Consider the following 17183-nt stretch of genomic DNA (forward strand, 5'->3'; position numbering starts at 1 on the left):
TGAGCATGCTGTATAAATAGCGGCTGTGTGTGGGGGTAAGCACTCTGTATATAGCGGCTGTGTGTGTGTGTGAGCATGCTGTATATATAGCGGCTGTGTGTGGGGGTAAGCACTCTATATAGCGGCTGTGTGTGTGAGCATGCTGTATAAATAGCGGCTGTGTGTGGGGGTAAGCACTCTGTATATAGCGGCTGTGTGTGGGGGTAAGCACTCCGTATATAGCGGCTGTTTGTGTGTGAGCATGCTGTATATATAGCGGCTGTGTGTGGGGGTAAGCACTCTATATATCGACTGTGTGTGTGTGTGAGCATGCTGTATATATAGCGGCTGTGTGTGGGGGTAAGCACTCTATATAGCGGCTGTGTGTGTGTGAGCATGCTGTATATATAGCGGCTGTGTGTGGGGGTAAGCACTCCGTATATAGCGGCTGGGTGTGGGGGTAAGCACTCCGTATATAGCGGCTGTGTGTGTGTGAGCATGCTGTATAAATAGCGGCTGTGTGTGGGGGTAAGCACTCTGTATATAGCGGCTGTGTGTGTGTGAGCATGCTGTATATATAGCGGCTGTGTGTGGGGGTAAGCACTCTATATAGCGGCTGTGTGTGTGTGTGTGAGCATGCTGTATAAATAGCGGCTGTGTGTGGGGGTAAGCACTCTGTATATAGCGGCTGGGTGTGGGGGTAAGCACTCCGTATATAGCGGCTGTTTGTGTGTGAGCATGCTGTATATATAGCGGCTGTGTGTGTGTGTGTGAGCATGCTGTATATATAGCGGCTGTGTGTGGGGGTAAGCACTCTATATAGCGGCTGTGTGTGTGTGAGCATGCTGTATATATAGCGGCTGTGTGTGGGGGTAAGCACTCCGTATATAGCGGCTGGGTGTGGGGGTAAGCACTCCGTATATAGCGGCTGTGTGTGTGTGAGCATGCTGTATAAATAGCGGCTGTGTGTGGGGGTAAGCACTCTGTATATAGCGGCTGTGTGTGTGTGAGCATGCTGTATATATAGCGGCTGTGTGTGGGGGTAAGCACTCTATATAGCGGCTGTGTGTGTGTGTGTGAGCATGCTGTATAAATAGCGGCTGTGTGTGGGGGTAAGCACTCTGTATATAGCGGCTGGGTGTGGGGGTAAGCACTCCGTATATAGCGGCTGTTTGTGTGTGAGCATGCTGTATATATAGCGGCTGTGTGTGTGTGTGTGAGCATGCTGTATATATAGCGGCTGTGTGTGGGGGTAAGCACTCTATATATCGACTGTGTGTGTGTGTGAGCATGCTGTATATATAGCGGCTGTGTGTGGGGGTAAGCACTCTATATAGCGGCTGTGTGTGTGTGTGTGAGCATGCTGTATATATAGCGGCTGTGTGTGGGGGTAAGCACTCTATATATCGACTGTGTGTGTGTGTGTGAGCATGCTGTATATATAGCGGCTGTGTGTGGGGGTAAGCACTCTATATATCGACTGTGTGTGTGTGTGAGCATGCTGTATATATAGCGGCTGTGTGTGGGGGTAAGCACTCTATATAGCGGCTGTGTGTGTGAGCATGCTGTATATATAGCGGCTGTGTGTGGGGGTAAGCACTCTATATAGCGGCTGTGTGTGTGTGTGAGCATGCTGTATATATAGCGGCTGTGTGTGGGGGTAAGCACTCTGTATATAGCGGCTGTGTGTGTGAGCATGCTGTATAGCGGCTGTGTGTGGGTAAGAACGCTCTATATATAGCTGCTGTGTGTGGGGGTAAGCACATCGTACAGTGTTGGCTTACCTTGACACTCCAGCTGTTATGGAACTACATAACCCAGCATGCACTGCTACAGTTTTGCTATTAGGGCATGCTAAAACTGTGGCAGGGCATGCTGGGATATATAGTTCCACAACAGCTGGAGTGTCAAGGTTAGCCAACACTGACATAGTATATAGCGGCTGTGTGTGTGGGGGTGAGCACGCTGTATATATAGCTGCTGTGTGTTATGTCAGGGCCGCAGCTAGGGGGGGGTGCGCTAAGGGGGCAAGTGACCGGGAGACTAGGTTGCTGCTCTTGTGGGTTTGGAGACGCATCCCGGCCTTGAGAGGCACAGAGACGCCATCAGTCTAATGGGGTGCTGGTCGCAAGCCAATCTGTGGCTTAATGTAAAAGGGGCCTTACTGTGGCATAAATGTATAAGGGGCATTACTGTGGCATAATGTGTTGTAGGGGGCATTATTGTGTTGCAGAATGTGTTGTAGGGGGCATTATTGTGTTGCAGAATGTGTTGTAAGGGACATTACGGTGGTATAATGTGTTAGAAGGGAAATTAATGTGTGGCATAAGGTGTTATAAGGGGCATTCATTTGTGGCATAATGTGTTGTAAGGGGCATTACGGCGGCATAATGTGCTATTAGGGGCATTGATGTGTTGCATAATGTGTTGCATAATGTGTTGTAAGGGTCATTATTGTGTGGCATAATGTGTTATAAGGGGTATTACCTCTGTGCTGTTTTTTGTGGGGGTGAGGGTGCCAAATTATGGCCTTGCCCCGGGTGACAAAAATCCTAGCTTCGGCCCTGGTTATGTACAGATAAGTACTTTCTCTGGACCTCATTACGTGTGCTGTGCCATCTACCACTGGCCTAATATGTATTGCAACAGAGACCAAAATAGACTTTTATTGCAGTTTTAGTAGGAGACATTTTACATTTTTACAATTTTGTCAGGTAAGAGATAAGCAACCACTTCAGCTGCTGTGGAACTACACATCCCAGCATGCCCTGCCACAGAAGCTGGAGTGCCGGACGTTGCTATCCCTGGAATAAGATTGTGAAAGCTAATTACCCAATATGGTCCAATCCTTATGTACATATAGTGAAGAGAGATCAGCATATATTAAAGTGCAGCCTTTCATTTACATCACTGGGACATGCACTGTAACTAGTTCCAGGTTCCCAGGACAATTGGTTTAAGCAACAAAATGGCTGTTCCCACTGTGTGAGGCGACGGTCGTTCATAAAACAGTTTTCTTGCTTACTTGTTAGCGTATATAGCAGTAAAATAGAGATTGGTTAAAGTTAATCAGCTTATCATCACGGGTGTAATTCAGGTAAAATGTGATTTGCATAGGGCTGGCATGTGGGCAGATGGATATAGTCATCAGTATACTGTGTACTTTACCAACTATTGGTGTCCACTCTCCATAAAAGGTTATGGGCCTATACACTCACATTTACATAGTCTTTAACATGATAGAAATCACTTTATTATGCAAATAATCTAAATTTCATGCTCATAGCGTTGAATATAAAATGGCAATAATATGGGAACTTGTGTCTGTATCATGTACACAGTGATTGCAATAAAGACAATTTGTCTCCCCCTAGTGGGCAGACAGAGGATTACTGCTTCATTGCTACCTGTAGCTGTGCTGCACCAACAATCATATGATAACTAACAGTCACAATAAAACCTTTTTGATTCTCCTGCGCTTTCCTTTATGTTGTACATTGCCATTGTATAGTGGGTGCACAGCCATTGTATAGGCTGCCTCACTCTCTAATTACTCTTTCCCCTCACCCTACGTCATGGCAATGCCAGCTTTGGCACCATACAGATATTGCTGACTGGGCCTGCATAAATAGAAGATGTCCTCTTTGCTATCACAAAGCCACACTTACACCTTTGTACAGAATCACAATGACCACTATCGGTCACCAAATTATAAATGGGGTTCCTCACCCTAACATATAATAGCTGCCTCTTGCACAGAGCGTGTGTTTTTTTTTGGCATTTAAGCCAGTTTAATCAAACTTGTGCAATGTGAATGGCAGCGGTATCTACGATTGATTGATCTTCCCTTATCTGTAGAAAAACAACTTCCCTGATGAAAGTGTGACCTTTGCTCGGATCCAGGAAATAATGCTGCCCCGAGACCCTATGAAGCCCTCCAGATCGTCTGAAGATGAGCAGCCACTGTGAAAGGACTGGAGGAGAGTCCCCAGGGATGAGTGGAGAGTTGGTCCTGCTGAAGAAGGAAGCACAGTCACTCTATTGCAGGGATTATATTCTCCCAATGTCTGATGTAACTATTACAGTAATACAGGTTTTGAACGTCTCTTCTGGCTCACTTGTCTTAGATGTCTGAGGCTACATTACTCACAAGTACTTTACCCGTCACAGAGACACACAGGGAGCTAAATCTATATTCAGCCAATCAAGTGACCAAGAACTAATGACATTATCCAATCAGAAGTCAGTGCCTCATGCTGTAGTGATGTTACTAGTGAAAGGATTGGCTATATTCTCACATGAACTAATTCAGCCCATAAAAGTGTTATGGACTTATAATAAAATCCAATTCTTTTAAAGAACACTGACACAATGTGTATTAAACCCACATCCGTAGGAAGCATAGCAGTAATATACCGAAGAACCTCCTCCTTCCTGTAACCTCCATTTAGCTCCCATCAGGTCAGCAGTCCATCAGACAAGGTCAAGTGCCCCTGACTTCAACCCATACAGCTTCCAATTCAATGGTGACGTCAGGAGATCCACCTCCAGAGTGTTCTGCCTTTGGGTTGTCCATCCGAACCATTCTCTGTTCATTCTCTGTATAATGACAAATACATCACACATAACAGGTATAAAACTACAGATGTTTGCTTTAGAACTAATGCGGTGTGAGGATTCTAAACAGACTAGTTTGCAAGTTTTCGGGAGATAAAGGGTTTTCAGTTTATACTTTACATATTATAGGATACTTTAACTCTGGATGAAACGCACCTCGAGGCGTCAATCATTAAATTTGGCCGACCATTTTAAAAACTGTAATCTAAATAGATGATAAACAAGCCTGTCTTAGCATTTATTTCTATTGCCCTTTTAAGATCTTCAAAGCTACCCATCTCCTTAGTAGATCCACATATATTGGCCAGCTGTAATTTCACTCTACAGTTTAGAGTTGGGCCAGTCAGTAGATTCTCTGCAGATAAGGTCACACCTGTTACCACCTGGTTTAAAGAACACATAGGGCCATATCCAATTAGCCGCGGTAAATTACCGCAGCTAATTAACTCGCTCGGGGCTATCCAATTAGCCCCGTAGTCGGCATGACGACGACACTTATCGGGTTTTTTTTTTTTTGTTCGGGGCCTGATATGTCCCAAAAAATAATCCACGATAAGTGCCGTTTTTTTTGCCCAAAAAAACGCGAGAACACATAGGGCCGCGAGCTTATCCTATTAATTCTCCCAAATTAATAGGATAGGGATAAAAAAAATATTGGGGATTATCGGCGAAAAAAGCCCCATTTTTCGCTGATCACGAGGATCAATTAGCGCCCGAACAGTGTTCGGGGCTAATTGGATATGGCTCTAAACTTGAAATGCAAATTATCTTATATAACGCAACTATTGATACAAATTCAAGTACTACTGTAAAAGATCCCATACTTTAAAAATGTATGTTATAGTTAATATAGCTAAATAAAAAACGACACAAGTCTATTAAGTTCAACCTTTCATAAATTCTAATTGCGTTGATCCAAGGTGAAAACAATCATGGTATTTACATTTCCTGTACAGCGGAAATACAGAACGTTGCCTGGCATACATTGGGATATTGCAGGGTGTGGGCTGAAAATGACTGCGATAACTGATCATAGCGGCCAGGGAGGTGCTGCCACGCCCCCAAGATTGTGTGGCCACGCCCCCTAGCTTTAGTGGTATTCTTTCGGCACTCAATTAGCTTCATAATATACAAATCAGCCTCAGAGTTGATGAAAGACACCAGTGGTAAAAAGCCAGTTTTATTACAAGTTGGACGAGGGAAAAAAAAAAAAAACTATATACAAAATAAAAAAAAAATGCACATAGATACATATTTATAATTAAAACAAAAAAAAGAGGGGGCAGCCAATCTGCTCTCTTGTCATTGGGAATAGTGCATTTTCTATAGACTCTCCACAGTGCAGTGGGATAACACAAGCCAGACCATACGTCCCCGAGCGTAGGACCATCCACAAGAGGTCGCATTCCTGCAAGGGCCATTCAAACGGAAGAGCCATGCGAATTTCAGGGGTTAGGGGCGCAAACACTCCCCATTTTTCTCTTTAGAAACCAATCCGCGATAATGTAGGTATTTTTGTCTTTTCGGTTTTAAATAGGTACATAACTATACATATTTTTATATATATATATATTTATATTTCATTTTTCAAGCTAACATGCTTTGTGTTTTTGTTTTTTTTCTTCCAAAAATAATAAATTCCAGTTTCTTTGTTTTCTCTCTTTCCAAAAGTTTTTAAAGTTGTCTTTTCCTTGTAATCCAAGTTTGGCTGTTAAATACAGAGCTCAACTGTAAAGTGCCGATGGCCTAAACTGGCAAGCGTCACTGCGTCTCAAGCGCCCCGGCCCCCTGCTGGTAGTCTGGTCATACAGGGGGAGGGGGGAGGGAGAGGAGAGAAGAGTAGTGGTAGAGACCCTAGCGGTTTTTGGCGTCCGTGCACAAGGTTAAAGGCCCAGGGTAAAGTTTAAAGCGCTATCAGGTGGATCTGTAAGGCCTAAGGGGAAACAAAACAGGTCGGCATTAATGACTGTTTAATACACAAAGCTCTGTAAAAATGAAAGATACGATTTGTGAATGGCACTATATATATATATATATATATATATATATAATGTCGTGTAGGTCAACTTTTTATTTCAAAAATTTCCTCAGGAATAAAAATCAGACCTAAAATGGTTCCCCTCCCCCTCTTTTGTACTTCCTGCTCACAAGATGGCCGACTTCATGCAGACATGCAAAAAGGTACATTTAGCATAAACTAAATCTTAAATAAATAAATCTTGTTATAAGTAGTCTTTTCACATTTCTGTGTAAGTATTACGTAGGGGACATGCCTGCTTTCCATGTTAAGTGCCATGTAATAACCATTATACAACGGTGAATTAAGACGGCGTTGCTTACCGTCTCGATGGAGCGACACGGACATGCTGTTCTTCACAAAGAAGAGAGAGCTACTACTGACACTGGTCCCGTGTTGTACCTCTGGCTGGTTTCTCACCTCCGTGGTTGGCTCTTGCTGGCGTGGTCGGTCTTCTGTGGCCTCAGTTCTTAAGGACCTTAAGAGCTCCTGGTGTGCGGACTCCACCTCCTGCGCAAAGGTGATAGAAAGGCGAGCATTAACGCTTACATACAGCGCTGCGGAAATCCCACATATTACATTATGGAACAGCGGAGGCAGGAGCATTTTAGGAGAGGGGGTTCATGTGCAGACTTAGTGCGGGCCCCCTTCTCTCTCTAGCCGTGCAGTAGAATCTACTGCGCATGCGAGGGTCTACGGGAAAATTCCTGGGGACAGCAGTACTGCGCATGCACGAGTCACCGGGAAAATGGCCGCCGCCATTTTCCCAGAGATGCCCGGTGCTGTACAGCAGCAGTCTGGGAAAAAAAAAAAAACATGCTGCCTAAATACTGATAAGGCAAAAAACTATGTGTCCGTCATTATTATGCAAACAGCCAATATAAAAGCTTTCCCTGTATAGACCAACTAGATTATTTTATAACTAGTTAGGAGCCTGTCATAATGATGGGTAGTGCTCGAAGTGGTAATTTAGAGGTGGGGGTATGGAGATTGAATCTCCCCCGCCCCCATGGGCCCCTGCTTCCATATCACCCCATTGTACTTTTAACCCCTTCCCTCACAATTCTTCCTGCCTGCTCCCCTCTCTCACACCCTGCCCTTACTGATTCCCTCTCTCTTTCACCCCCTACAATAGCTAGCCTGCCTCTGTCTGCCCCTCTCTCTATTCCCTCTCTCACACCCTCCCCTCTCTCTAATTCTCTCTTACCTGCGCTGCTGGAGTGTAGTCACCGGGATCCTCGGGTCTTCACTGCAGTTTATCTGGCACCGCTGCGAGCCAATGAGAAGCTGCCATTTGGCAGCTTCTCATTGGCTGGCGGTTGCGAGCCCTGCGATTGGCTGGCGGCCGCGAGTCCCGCGATTGGCTGGCGGCTGCGAGCCTCGTGATTGGCTGGCAGCCGCCCAGTGCGTGGTGCTTACAGTGCAGCCGGGACCAGGTAGTTTACCCCGGCTACATGTCAGCGCCTCCACTGGCCCGATTGAGATGTGTGCCCTGCGGGACACATCTCTACACACTGCCGCCGCTGTTCCAGCACTGGGATCCAGCTGGTGCATTCTCTTCTAAATCTAAAATGAAGTGGGGCCGGGAAGTGGCGGTATGTCATACCGCTGTATACTGCCCCACTTCGACCACTGATGATGGGACATTGTTGCACCCGTGAAAAGTCCCGTTTGAGAGCTCAAACGGGTTACTTTTTGGTTATTTCTGCTCGCCAGCTCGGGAGGCTGCGAGTAGAAATGTCAGCGCCGGCGGCTGTGTGAGCCCGAACGGAGCAACAATTGAAGTGCTCTGTCGGGCGCCATCTAGTGGGCGCAGGTGTGTAACACACTTGAATTCCCCCCATAGAGGTGAGGTGGAGCGTTAGCCTTTGATAAATATAAGTGTAGGAAAAGCAAATCTGATCGAAATTTAAACCTTGAACTACATTTCCCAGCATGCCCTCTCATCCGACAGATTCCCTGAAAAATACAACTTCTTGGATTGAGGTTTGCAACATGGTCCCGGCTCTCACCTGTAACCTATGTAATTTGGCTGTTAGCTGTTCCATTGTTCTGAAGATTGTATCAACATCTTGAATTACCAAATTTGGTGGCAGATCTGAGTGGGATGCTTGACTTTCCGCCCTTCGAGCCGTTGGACTGTGACATTTCGGATGGCTGGTCTGCGTACTGTGTAAGTCCTGAGATTTGGGTAATGATGGACTCCTCGCTGGTTCTCTACACTGTCTGGGTTCTGGAGATTCTTGGGGCTCTTCCTCGGGTGGGGGCAACGTGGGAACAGATGGCATAACCACGTAAAACAAATTTCCTATTATGCGGGGTGGAGAGAGTCATAGGTTAGGGACAGGCGGATAAATCCAGATTTTGAAGACAAAACACATGCAGCGACCGGTTATTCTGATGGCAGAAGAACGTCTGGCCAAAGGAGACACAAATATTTAGCGAGAGACACGTAGACAGCGATTCATTCCCAATCTCAGCAAACCTTTGTGAGCGTTCAAACCAATGGATTAGCAGATTAGAATTCACTCAACTATCTTTGCATGACAAGTGGCAACGTTAATGTGGAAAAGACATGGGAGTTAGGAGGTCTGCGAGGAAAGATCGAGACAGATGGAGAGGGAAGAAAAATAAAATGAGCTAGCTAAATGAGCGAGAGGTAATGAGGCATCACCCTTGGAAGGGACGCGCGCTGGTGAAGATCAATTATTGTCTGAACAAATTAGCCATGCGTGAGGAGCCTGCAAAGAAATACCTCATGCCTCGCTTATCATGGTTTCCAGGAGAGGTTCAAAATGGGTGAGGGATGAAGTATGTCATTTTGGCAAGTTATCCCGTTATTTTAAAGCGGCCAGAGTCATTGCTGCTTTAAAAATATGGGCTAGCCTGCCCGAATTCTGCCAGTTCCTGCAACTCGCAAGGCTAGTAAATAAAATAATGGCCCCGGTGTCTTTGGAAAATCATTATCTGTCAATATATGATGGCAACGTGAACACAGCGCACAGGCTTGTGGGAGCACTGTCGAGTGCATTATAAAGACCTTACGTCACCATGGACCGAATGACACTGCCCGGTGAGCACCCAGGCTCCTCAGCCTGGCCTTGTGGGTGTTTCTACAGGCAACGCTACACAACAAATAGCAGCACAGCCAAAGTGCAACTAAAAAGGCCACTTGTCCACAAACCGTAAATAAAACCTTGTGGGAAATACAATCACGCCTTCAGGATTACAGTCACTAGCACACTGGCCTTTATCAAAAACCTTTAAACAACAAGAGAAACTTGGGAATCTCTCTCTGTCCCCCTTATACAATACATATGGATTTGCTTTTAATTAGGTCTGTAAATGAGAAATAAGTAGATACACTCAGCTTTGCAAATAAGCTGTTGACTGGAGAGTATATAGTTCCAGGTACTATGCTACTCTCCGGTGTTATTAAAACATGAAGCCGTCTTGTGCCGACACAGGTTACCCGCTTACGGGCACTGTTAGAGACACTCCATGCTGTACGACAGATTTCAACATTCTAAGCGCTCTATACAGAACCTCACCGACACAACTACTCACACAGATACGGGCAGACTATTCCCTGCGACTCATGACCTTGGTGATGTCACAACTATCACATTATAAGTGATTACGCAACTTTCTTCCGCTTTGCGATTAATTTACAGAATTTCCCCAACCTTCATAATAACATCAAAAATCTACAATTCAGCAGTTTACACATGAAACGACATAGGAACCTCTGTTTTAACTGACTTAGGCAGGAAACATATACATTAAAATACATCAGGGAATCGGGCACCGGACAGCAGTATAAAAAAAAAGTGACAACATTTAAAAAATTGACAACAAATTATCCTCTAGCAGAAAGGTGCAAACTCTCATGCATATAAATGATCTGCCAGCCAATCAGTAAGGGGCAATGTGTCAACTGGACTAAACAAATGTGGGACTTAATTTACCACTTTATAGAACGAGGTTTAGGAGGAGTTGGGGATCCCGTAAAAGTTCAATATAAAACATAAATCATTACCAGCAGCCATTGTAGAAATACCCTCAAAATCCTAACAAACACAGAAAAAAGAGAGATAAAGTACCAACCAATCGGCTCATAACTAATTTTTCAAGCACAGCCTGTAACATGACAGTTAGAAGCTGATTGGATGGTACTTTCTCCAAGGTTTGCTAAATCTCCCCCACAGGCTGCCCAACCAATTTTGCCTTTGCCAAATAAAAAGAACATGGCCACTTGGTAAAAATAAATCCTCAACACAACAAATTTGAGAGACGTTAAAAGATGATGAACCTACACTAGTTCTAACAATAGAAAATAACACGTATTAAGGCACAAGCTGAACTTTCACGTTGATCATCAGCTCAGAAAAATATCACCTTTAAAATGTCCACTACTATAAATCTGAGGAACGTTAGTTGGCGTAGTGGCTTATAATTTACTTACAAGAGTTTTTTGGGGGGAATTTTTTATTTTTAAATCAGTAATTTAGAGAAGGGTGATGCCACGGTGTGAGCAGGGTAATGGTGAGAAGATACACAGCGAAGCATCGTCTCGGTGACTAAAGCCGCCTCCTTCTCCTGGCCATTCTTGCAACGCAAAAAAGATTTACCATCTAAACCAGTTCCGCCACCAGCTTCCCGCAACACTCTGTCTGCCTGGCCGCTGTCTGGCAACGGTATGACATCATTACTGCCCACCACCTCAGCTGTGCAGAAGACACCAGATAAAAGAGAAAAAAAAAAAAAAAAAAAGGAAGGGGGAATATGGTGGAAAAGACAAAACAAAAATAAAATTTAGAAGATAAAAACAGAAAATCAGCTGAAAGATCGTTAGTGTGCACATTTGATCGGTAACTCTCAGGAGGAAATAGATCATTGTAGACGTGAGTGGAATGAGATCAACCAAATAGTTGCTAGAGCTTCTATGAGACAGAAATGTTACTTGGACAGTTTATTCACTGAGAAGAGACATTGGGAGATGCTGACCAGTCTGCGTGTCCGCGCAAACTTCGGCCTGAAAAGTCCGCTATCCACCCCACACATTTGCTTTCCATACCAGGACTTAAAGTCCGATGCTGTATAATTATCTTTTTATGCTCCGTAAGAAGCCATTTCAAGCCCTGAAACCACTTATTATGTCCGCCAATCAGGTTACAGACAGGAAGTCAAATGTGCAAAGGAAAAATCTGCTCTCTTGATTAGAACCTTATGCCACATATATGTACTTCTAATATGATCTTCAAACTTATGCATTTTAGGATTACTTGATTTTTGTGTCCATAATTTGCTTTAAAAGTTAACACATTCTAAGGAAAATGCGCAAGTTTTTCCACATAATCAGAATTTAAAGTCTATTCTATTCGGGGGAAGCTCTTTTTCATTGCACACCTTACTTCCTGTTTGCACAAGTGCCAATTGTAAGAAAGACGATGCTGGGAGCCACTCAGAGCTGAGGAAGACCTTCCCCCTCCCTTCTACATATTTTCCACTCAGGTTGAAGGGGTCAAATACTAATCTTGAAACTGGACTGGTCACATAGATAGAATGGCGGTAGCCATTTTGTGGAACGAGCCAGTATTCATGGAATGCAGTCCATTATTTTAACAGGGTCTTTTTGGCTTAGTAATTAATAGGGTACATTACTAATCATATGACAGGGTTCTATCCTCCCAAATACTGTCCCAGTCCGAAATGCGCTTTATATGGGTCAACATGAGTAGACATCTGCACGTCACGACCACTTACTAGTATCGGTTCAACTTGTGTTTTAAAAAGGACGACTTCATGAAAAATAAACGTTGAGGTATATAAATGAGCTATTGTACTAATAATAATCACACATACTAGGTTATATACCTATAAGTGACTTTGACACAAGGAACCTAAAATGTAATTACAATCTCTCTTGGCAGACCTGCCCAAAATGTCGATCACGATTTACCGGTTCTCCCGCCGGTAGAATGCGACCAACTTGCATCACTGGGAACACTGGCCTCTGAAGTGATCAGAGGCTAAAGAAGGCCCTGATCGCTTCAGAGGCCAGTGTTCCCAGTGATGCAGTGCCGGGTGAAGTCATGATATCACCCGCGATTCTTTGGAGCCCGCGCATCTGCTGGATCTAGTTTGATCTAGTCAGTGGCAGTGACAGCGGGAGCCCTGACAGAGTGGAGCGGTGAAGCAGCCTGCCCAGCGTGAAGTCAGGTAAGTTCTGCACAGGGGTGTGGGGACTGTTCTGCACTGGGAGTGGGGACTACCACTGGGGGCACTGCTACAGGGGGCACAGCATAATGGGCACTACTACTGGGGGCACAGCATAAGGGGCCCTACTACTGGGGGCACGGCATAAGGGGCACTACTACTGGAGGCATTGCATAAGGGGCACTACCACTGGGGGCACGGCAAAAGGGGCACTACTACTGGGGGCACAGCATAAGGATCACTACTACTGGAGGCATTGCATAAGGGGCACTACTACTGGAGGCATTGCATAAGGGGCACTACTACTGGAGGCATTGCATAAGGGGCCCTACTACTGGAGGCATTGTATAAGGGGCCTACTACTGGAGGCATTGTATAAGGGGCCTACTACTGGAGGCATTGCATAAGGGGCCCTACTACTGGAGGCATTGCATAAGGGGCCCTACTACTGGAGGCATTGCATAAGGAGCACTACTATTGGAGGCATTGCATAAGGAGCACTACTACAAGAGGCATTGCATAAGGGGCACTACTACTGGAGGCATTGCATAAGGGGCCCTACTACTGGAGGCATTGCATAAGGGGCCCTACTACTGGAGGCATTGCATAAGGGGCCCTACTACTGGAGGCATTGCATAAGGGGCCCTACTACTGGAGGCATTGCATAAGGGGCCCTACTACTGGAGGCATTGCATAAGGGGCCCTACTACTGGAGGCATTGTATAAGGGGCCCTACTACTGGAGGCATTGCATAAGGGGCCCTACTACTGGAGGCATTGCATAAGGGGCACTACAACTGGAGGCATTGCATAAGGAGCACTACTATTGGAGGCATTGCATAAGGGGCACTGCTACTGGAGGCATTGCATAAAGGGCCCTGCTACTGGAGGCATTGCATAAGGGGCACTACTACTGGAGGCATTGCATAAGGGGCACTACTACTGGAGGCATTGCATAAGGGGCCCTACTACTGGAGGCATTGCATAAGGGGCCCTACTACTGGAGGCATTGCATAAGGGGCACTACTACTGGAGGCACTGCATAAGGGACACTACTACTAGAGGCATTGCATAAAGGGCCCTGCTACTGGAGGCATTGCATAAGGGGCCCTATTACTGGAGGCTTTGCATAAGGGGCCCTACTACTGGAGGCACTGTATAAGGGACACTACTACTGGAGGCATTGTAGAAAAACGTTTCCTGATCTACCGAGCCCGAAGAAGGGGGCGCGACCATGCAGCCATGGATTAGCGACGGCGGTAGCAGAGAGTATGTTATTGCAAAATGAGTGACAGGTAGCGTTTGGGGGAGGTAATGGGGTGGCTAGAAAAGCACAGACGTGTCAGGACCATTACTGGACATGCCCCAGTGTGCCTCTGCATTGTATGCCGCTGAAGAGGCCCCTGCGTCTTAGAGGTCCGAAGGGCGACCAATGTGTTAGCTTTTGTACATAAGCGGCGGATGTGAGACATCGGAGGTGGGCATCTCGGTGCACAAGGCGGCAGGTAAGTCATTACCATATTTTTACAGGATGGCAGCAGCGACGGGCATTGTGTGAGTCTCTTAATTCACTTAATTGTTGGGAATAAAAATAAAAGCATTTTTTTTTTTTCATACAGGGACATACTTATGAAGGGAAGAGACTTAAATGAAATTAAAGGGATAATTTAATTAAATGAATAATACAGAATACCTAGGACATGGATCTTCAACCACTGGCCCTCCAGCTGCTGTGGAACTACAGATCCCAGGATGCCCTGCCACAGTTGCCCTGCCACAGTTTTAGCATGCTGTTATATCAAAAAGGTGGCAGGGCATGCTGGGATGTGTAGTTCCACAGCAGCTGGAGGGCCAAAGGTTCAAGACCCATAACCTGGGGGGTATATTTACTAAATGGAGAGTTTTTAGAAGTTTAGATGTTGCCCATAGCAACCAGATACTACTTAACATTTACCTAGCACCTTCTAGAAGATAATAGCTAGAATCTGATTGGTTGCTATGGGCAACAACTCCACTTCTAAAAACTCGCACTTTAGTAAATATACCCCCTAGTACCTAATATCCGGGAGCCTAGGAGGAGACTTGCTGTATGTTGGCTAAGCCCCACTGACGTCAGTCAGCCCAGCATCATAAACCTCTCTCAGCTTTGTGTCACTTTGAAGAAGGCTCCTTACACGCAAATATTGGCCAGTTCAGTAGGCTGATCCTGCGTGCACCTCCATAGGCTGAGAAGATGTTCCTCTTCTTCTTTATTACTTTTTATTACCTTGCCCTAATTGTACGGCAGATTAAATTCAAATTGTTGAAATATAAAGCAAAGTTAGTTTCTATCTGCTGACAACGCAAATGTGGTCCAACAGTGCCATCATGTGGATAATATTGTAATTGCAGTCCAAGACAAAAACATCAAACATTTGCAAGACAAGCGTTCTATATATTAATACTGTATATCCATTACACTCTATTGCTGTTTTTAAAGCACTGCAATTTTCTGTCTAAGACGTTTAATTGAAAATTCTCTAAACATTTAAAAAAAAAGTGCTAAAATATTCTTTATAAATAGATCCAAACACACCACATAAGAATGATCTTAAATGCTTTCCTTATGCCGGGCATACACTGCCATATAAAATACCTGTCAGACAGACATTTTATCTGGCAGCCTGACAGCCAGCAGATATCACGGGTATACACTGAGATATCACGGGCATACACTGTGAGATATCTCACAGTATATTGGCCCAGTTATCTGCCTCTGGGAAGGAGACATTTCCCCTTTCCTTCCTTGTGAAGGAACAGGGGAAATGTCTGTCGGTCGGCCGCAGCTGGGCATACACTGCCCGTTGTGGCCAACATTTAACTTACAGAATACTGCATGGCACGGGGCTGCTGGACGTTCCGGCATGCCTGACCGATCGATATTTTAGCATCGGTTGGCCGCACACACAGCACAATTATCGGGGCGAACTGCAGATTTCAGCCCAATAATTGTATAGTGTATGCCCAGCATCGGACGTTGTTCTATTGCTGCTTTATGACAACATTCAACAATTACACGACACTATTTCAGCTGAGAAGTTTTACAGGTTTGAAGCCAGAAAATGTTCAATTCATTGTGGAAGTTTTTAAACACTGCAAATGATGATTTTTATTTTAAATTGTATTTACCGAATACTGACCATTGATTCACTGCTTAATACATATAAACTGTCAGCACCTGCCTCCCTGCTGCAATCTTATGAGGGTGATGATCTCAGACTGTGACTAGAATACATTACTAGCAGAATCTACACTGAAATCTCCCAATCACGGTGAGGACAAAACCAGATGATGATATAGGTCGGAGAACTTGTCTCATAATACCAAGTTAGCATTTAGTCCTGGGTGGAGTATCTGGAATATGTCCTCCTGCCAACCTAGTCTTCCCAACAATCCAGAGATTGTCCCCCACCCCCCAACCCAATCCCAAAGCTTCCGATTTTGTTCTCTCTGTTGATAATGGGAAGTTCACATCATCATCATCATCACTGGAGCGTTGGAGCCCTTTGGGGGGGACTCAGCAATTGAGGGGGAATACCAGACCTCGAGGTTGGTTAAGTTCAAAACTTTCATCTCTATGTGGAAGTCCATAGACACGGATGTCTGTGTGGAAACTATTACACATGTGGAGCAGAAGGTACTGTAGCAGTTGGCTCACTATTTAGATAGATCACTATTTACTATGAAGTGAGGTCTGCTCCACCTGCGCATACACGATCCAAGCTCTGAAAAGTGGTCTCTGTAACATCCAAAGCTCACGGAGTGTTACACCTGAGCGCACGCTGCATCCCGCATAGTGAATGAAGAACAATTCCCATGGGAATGACAGGTCTCTGCGTGCACACCCTGTCTCACCATCACATATCCTGTGTAATGCGCTGGACGCAATATATTTCAACTTCTTGCCCTATACCTCAATGTAATTACTCAGCTGAGGTCCATAATTAAAACATAATGTGCCTCTTCTCAAACAACTTTACAAATTTAGCACAGAGGTCCCTAATTAACAGGACTGATATATATCCCTATACGGTGTAGCGTAAACTGACGTATAGGGATGTACTGTAAATCAATGTCTCGGGAAGGGGTATCTAGTGGACGTGATGATGCCTGGCTTTAAATTTGGCGGGGGCACAGCTGTCAGCCAGTAGGAAGCAGACTTTGTCCCCATTCACCATAACCACTGTCAGCCTCAGGAGATGAACCACGGGGAGATAATCCGAGTGACACACCTAAAGCCAGGTACAAAGCCAAGAGGTAGAGGTGTAATGTACATAGTCAGGGGAGTACAGCAAACTGTACTAATGTAAACT

General features: G+C 45.0%; 2 protein-coding genes across 11 annotated transcripts in view; one reads left to right on the forward strand and one right to left on the reverse strand.

Moving 5' to 3' along the window:
- The window catches only part of LRRC71 (leucine rich repeat containing 71), a 102512-nt gene extending 96638 nt beyond the window's left edge, over nucleotides 1–5874 (forward strand). For 3 of the 4 annotated variants that reach the window (XM_088449647.1, XM_088449646.1, XM_088449648.1), the window contains one exon: nucleotides 3838–5874. In XM_088449647.1, coding sequence (XP_088305773.1) covers nucleotides 3838–3948 — 111 coding nt within the window. In that variant the 3' untranslated portion in view covers nucleotides 3949–5874. The remainder of the gene's footprint in view (nucleotides 1–3837) is intronic. The other variant, XM_088449649.1, reaches the window with a different exon arrangement.
- The window catches only part of ARHGEF11 (Rho guanine nucleotide exchange factor 11), a 130505-nt gene continuing 119071 nt past the window's right edge, over nucleotides 5750–17183 (reverse strand). For 4 of the 7 annotated variants that reach the window (XM_088449640.1, XM_088449639.1, XM_088449642.1 and 1 more), the window contains 4 exons: nucleotides 11245–11340; nucleotides 8626–8921; nucleotides 6937–7123; nucleotides 5750–6529 (listed from right to left, as the gene is read on the reverse strand). In XM_088449640.1, the coding sequence (XP_088305766.1) occupies nucleotides 6480–6529; nucleotides 6937–7123; nucleotides 8626–8921; nucleotides 11245–11340 (629 nt within the window). In that variant the 3' untranslated portion in view covers nucleotides 5750–6479. The remainder of the gene's footprint in view (nucleotides 6530–6936; nucleotides 7124–8625; nucleotides 8922–11244; nucleotides 11341–17183) is intronic. The other 3 variants (XM_088449645.1, XM_088449643.1, XM_088449644.1) reach the window with 3 other exon arrangements.

Source organism: Taudactylus pleione, unplaced genomic scaffold, assembly GCF_031769625.1.
Source record: "Taudactylus pleione unplaced genomic scaffold, aTauple2 ptg000490l, whole genome shotgun sequence".
Taxonomy (NCBI): domain Eukaryota; kingdom Metazoa; phylum Chordata; class Amphibia; order Anura; family Myobatrachidae; genus Taudactylus; species Taudactylus pleione.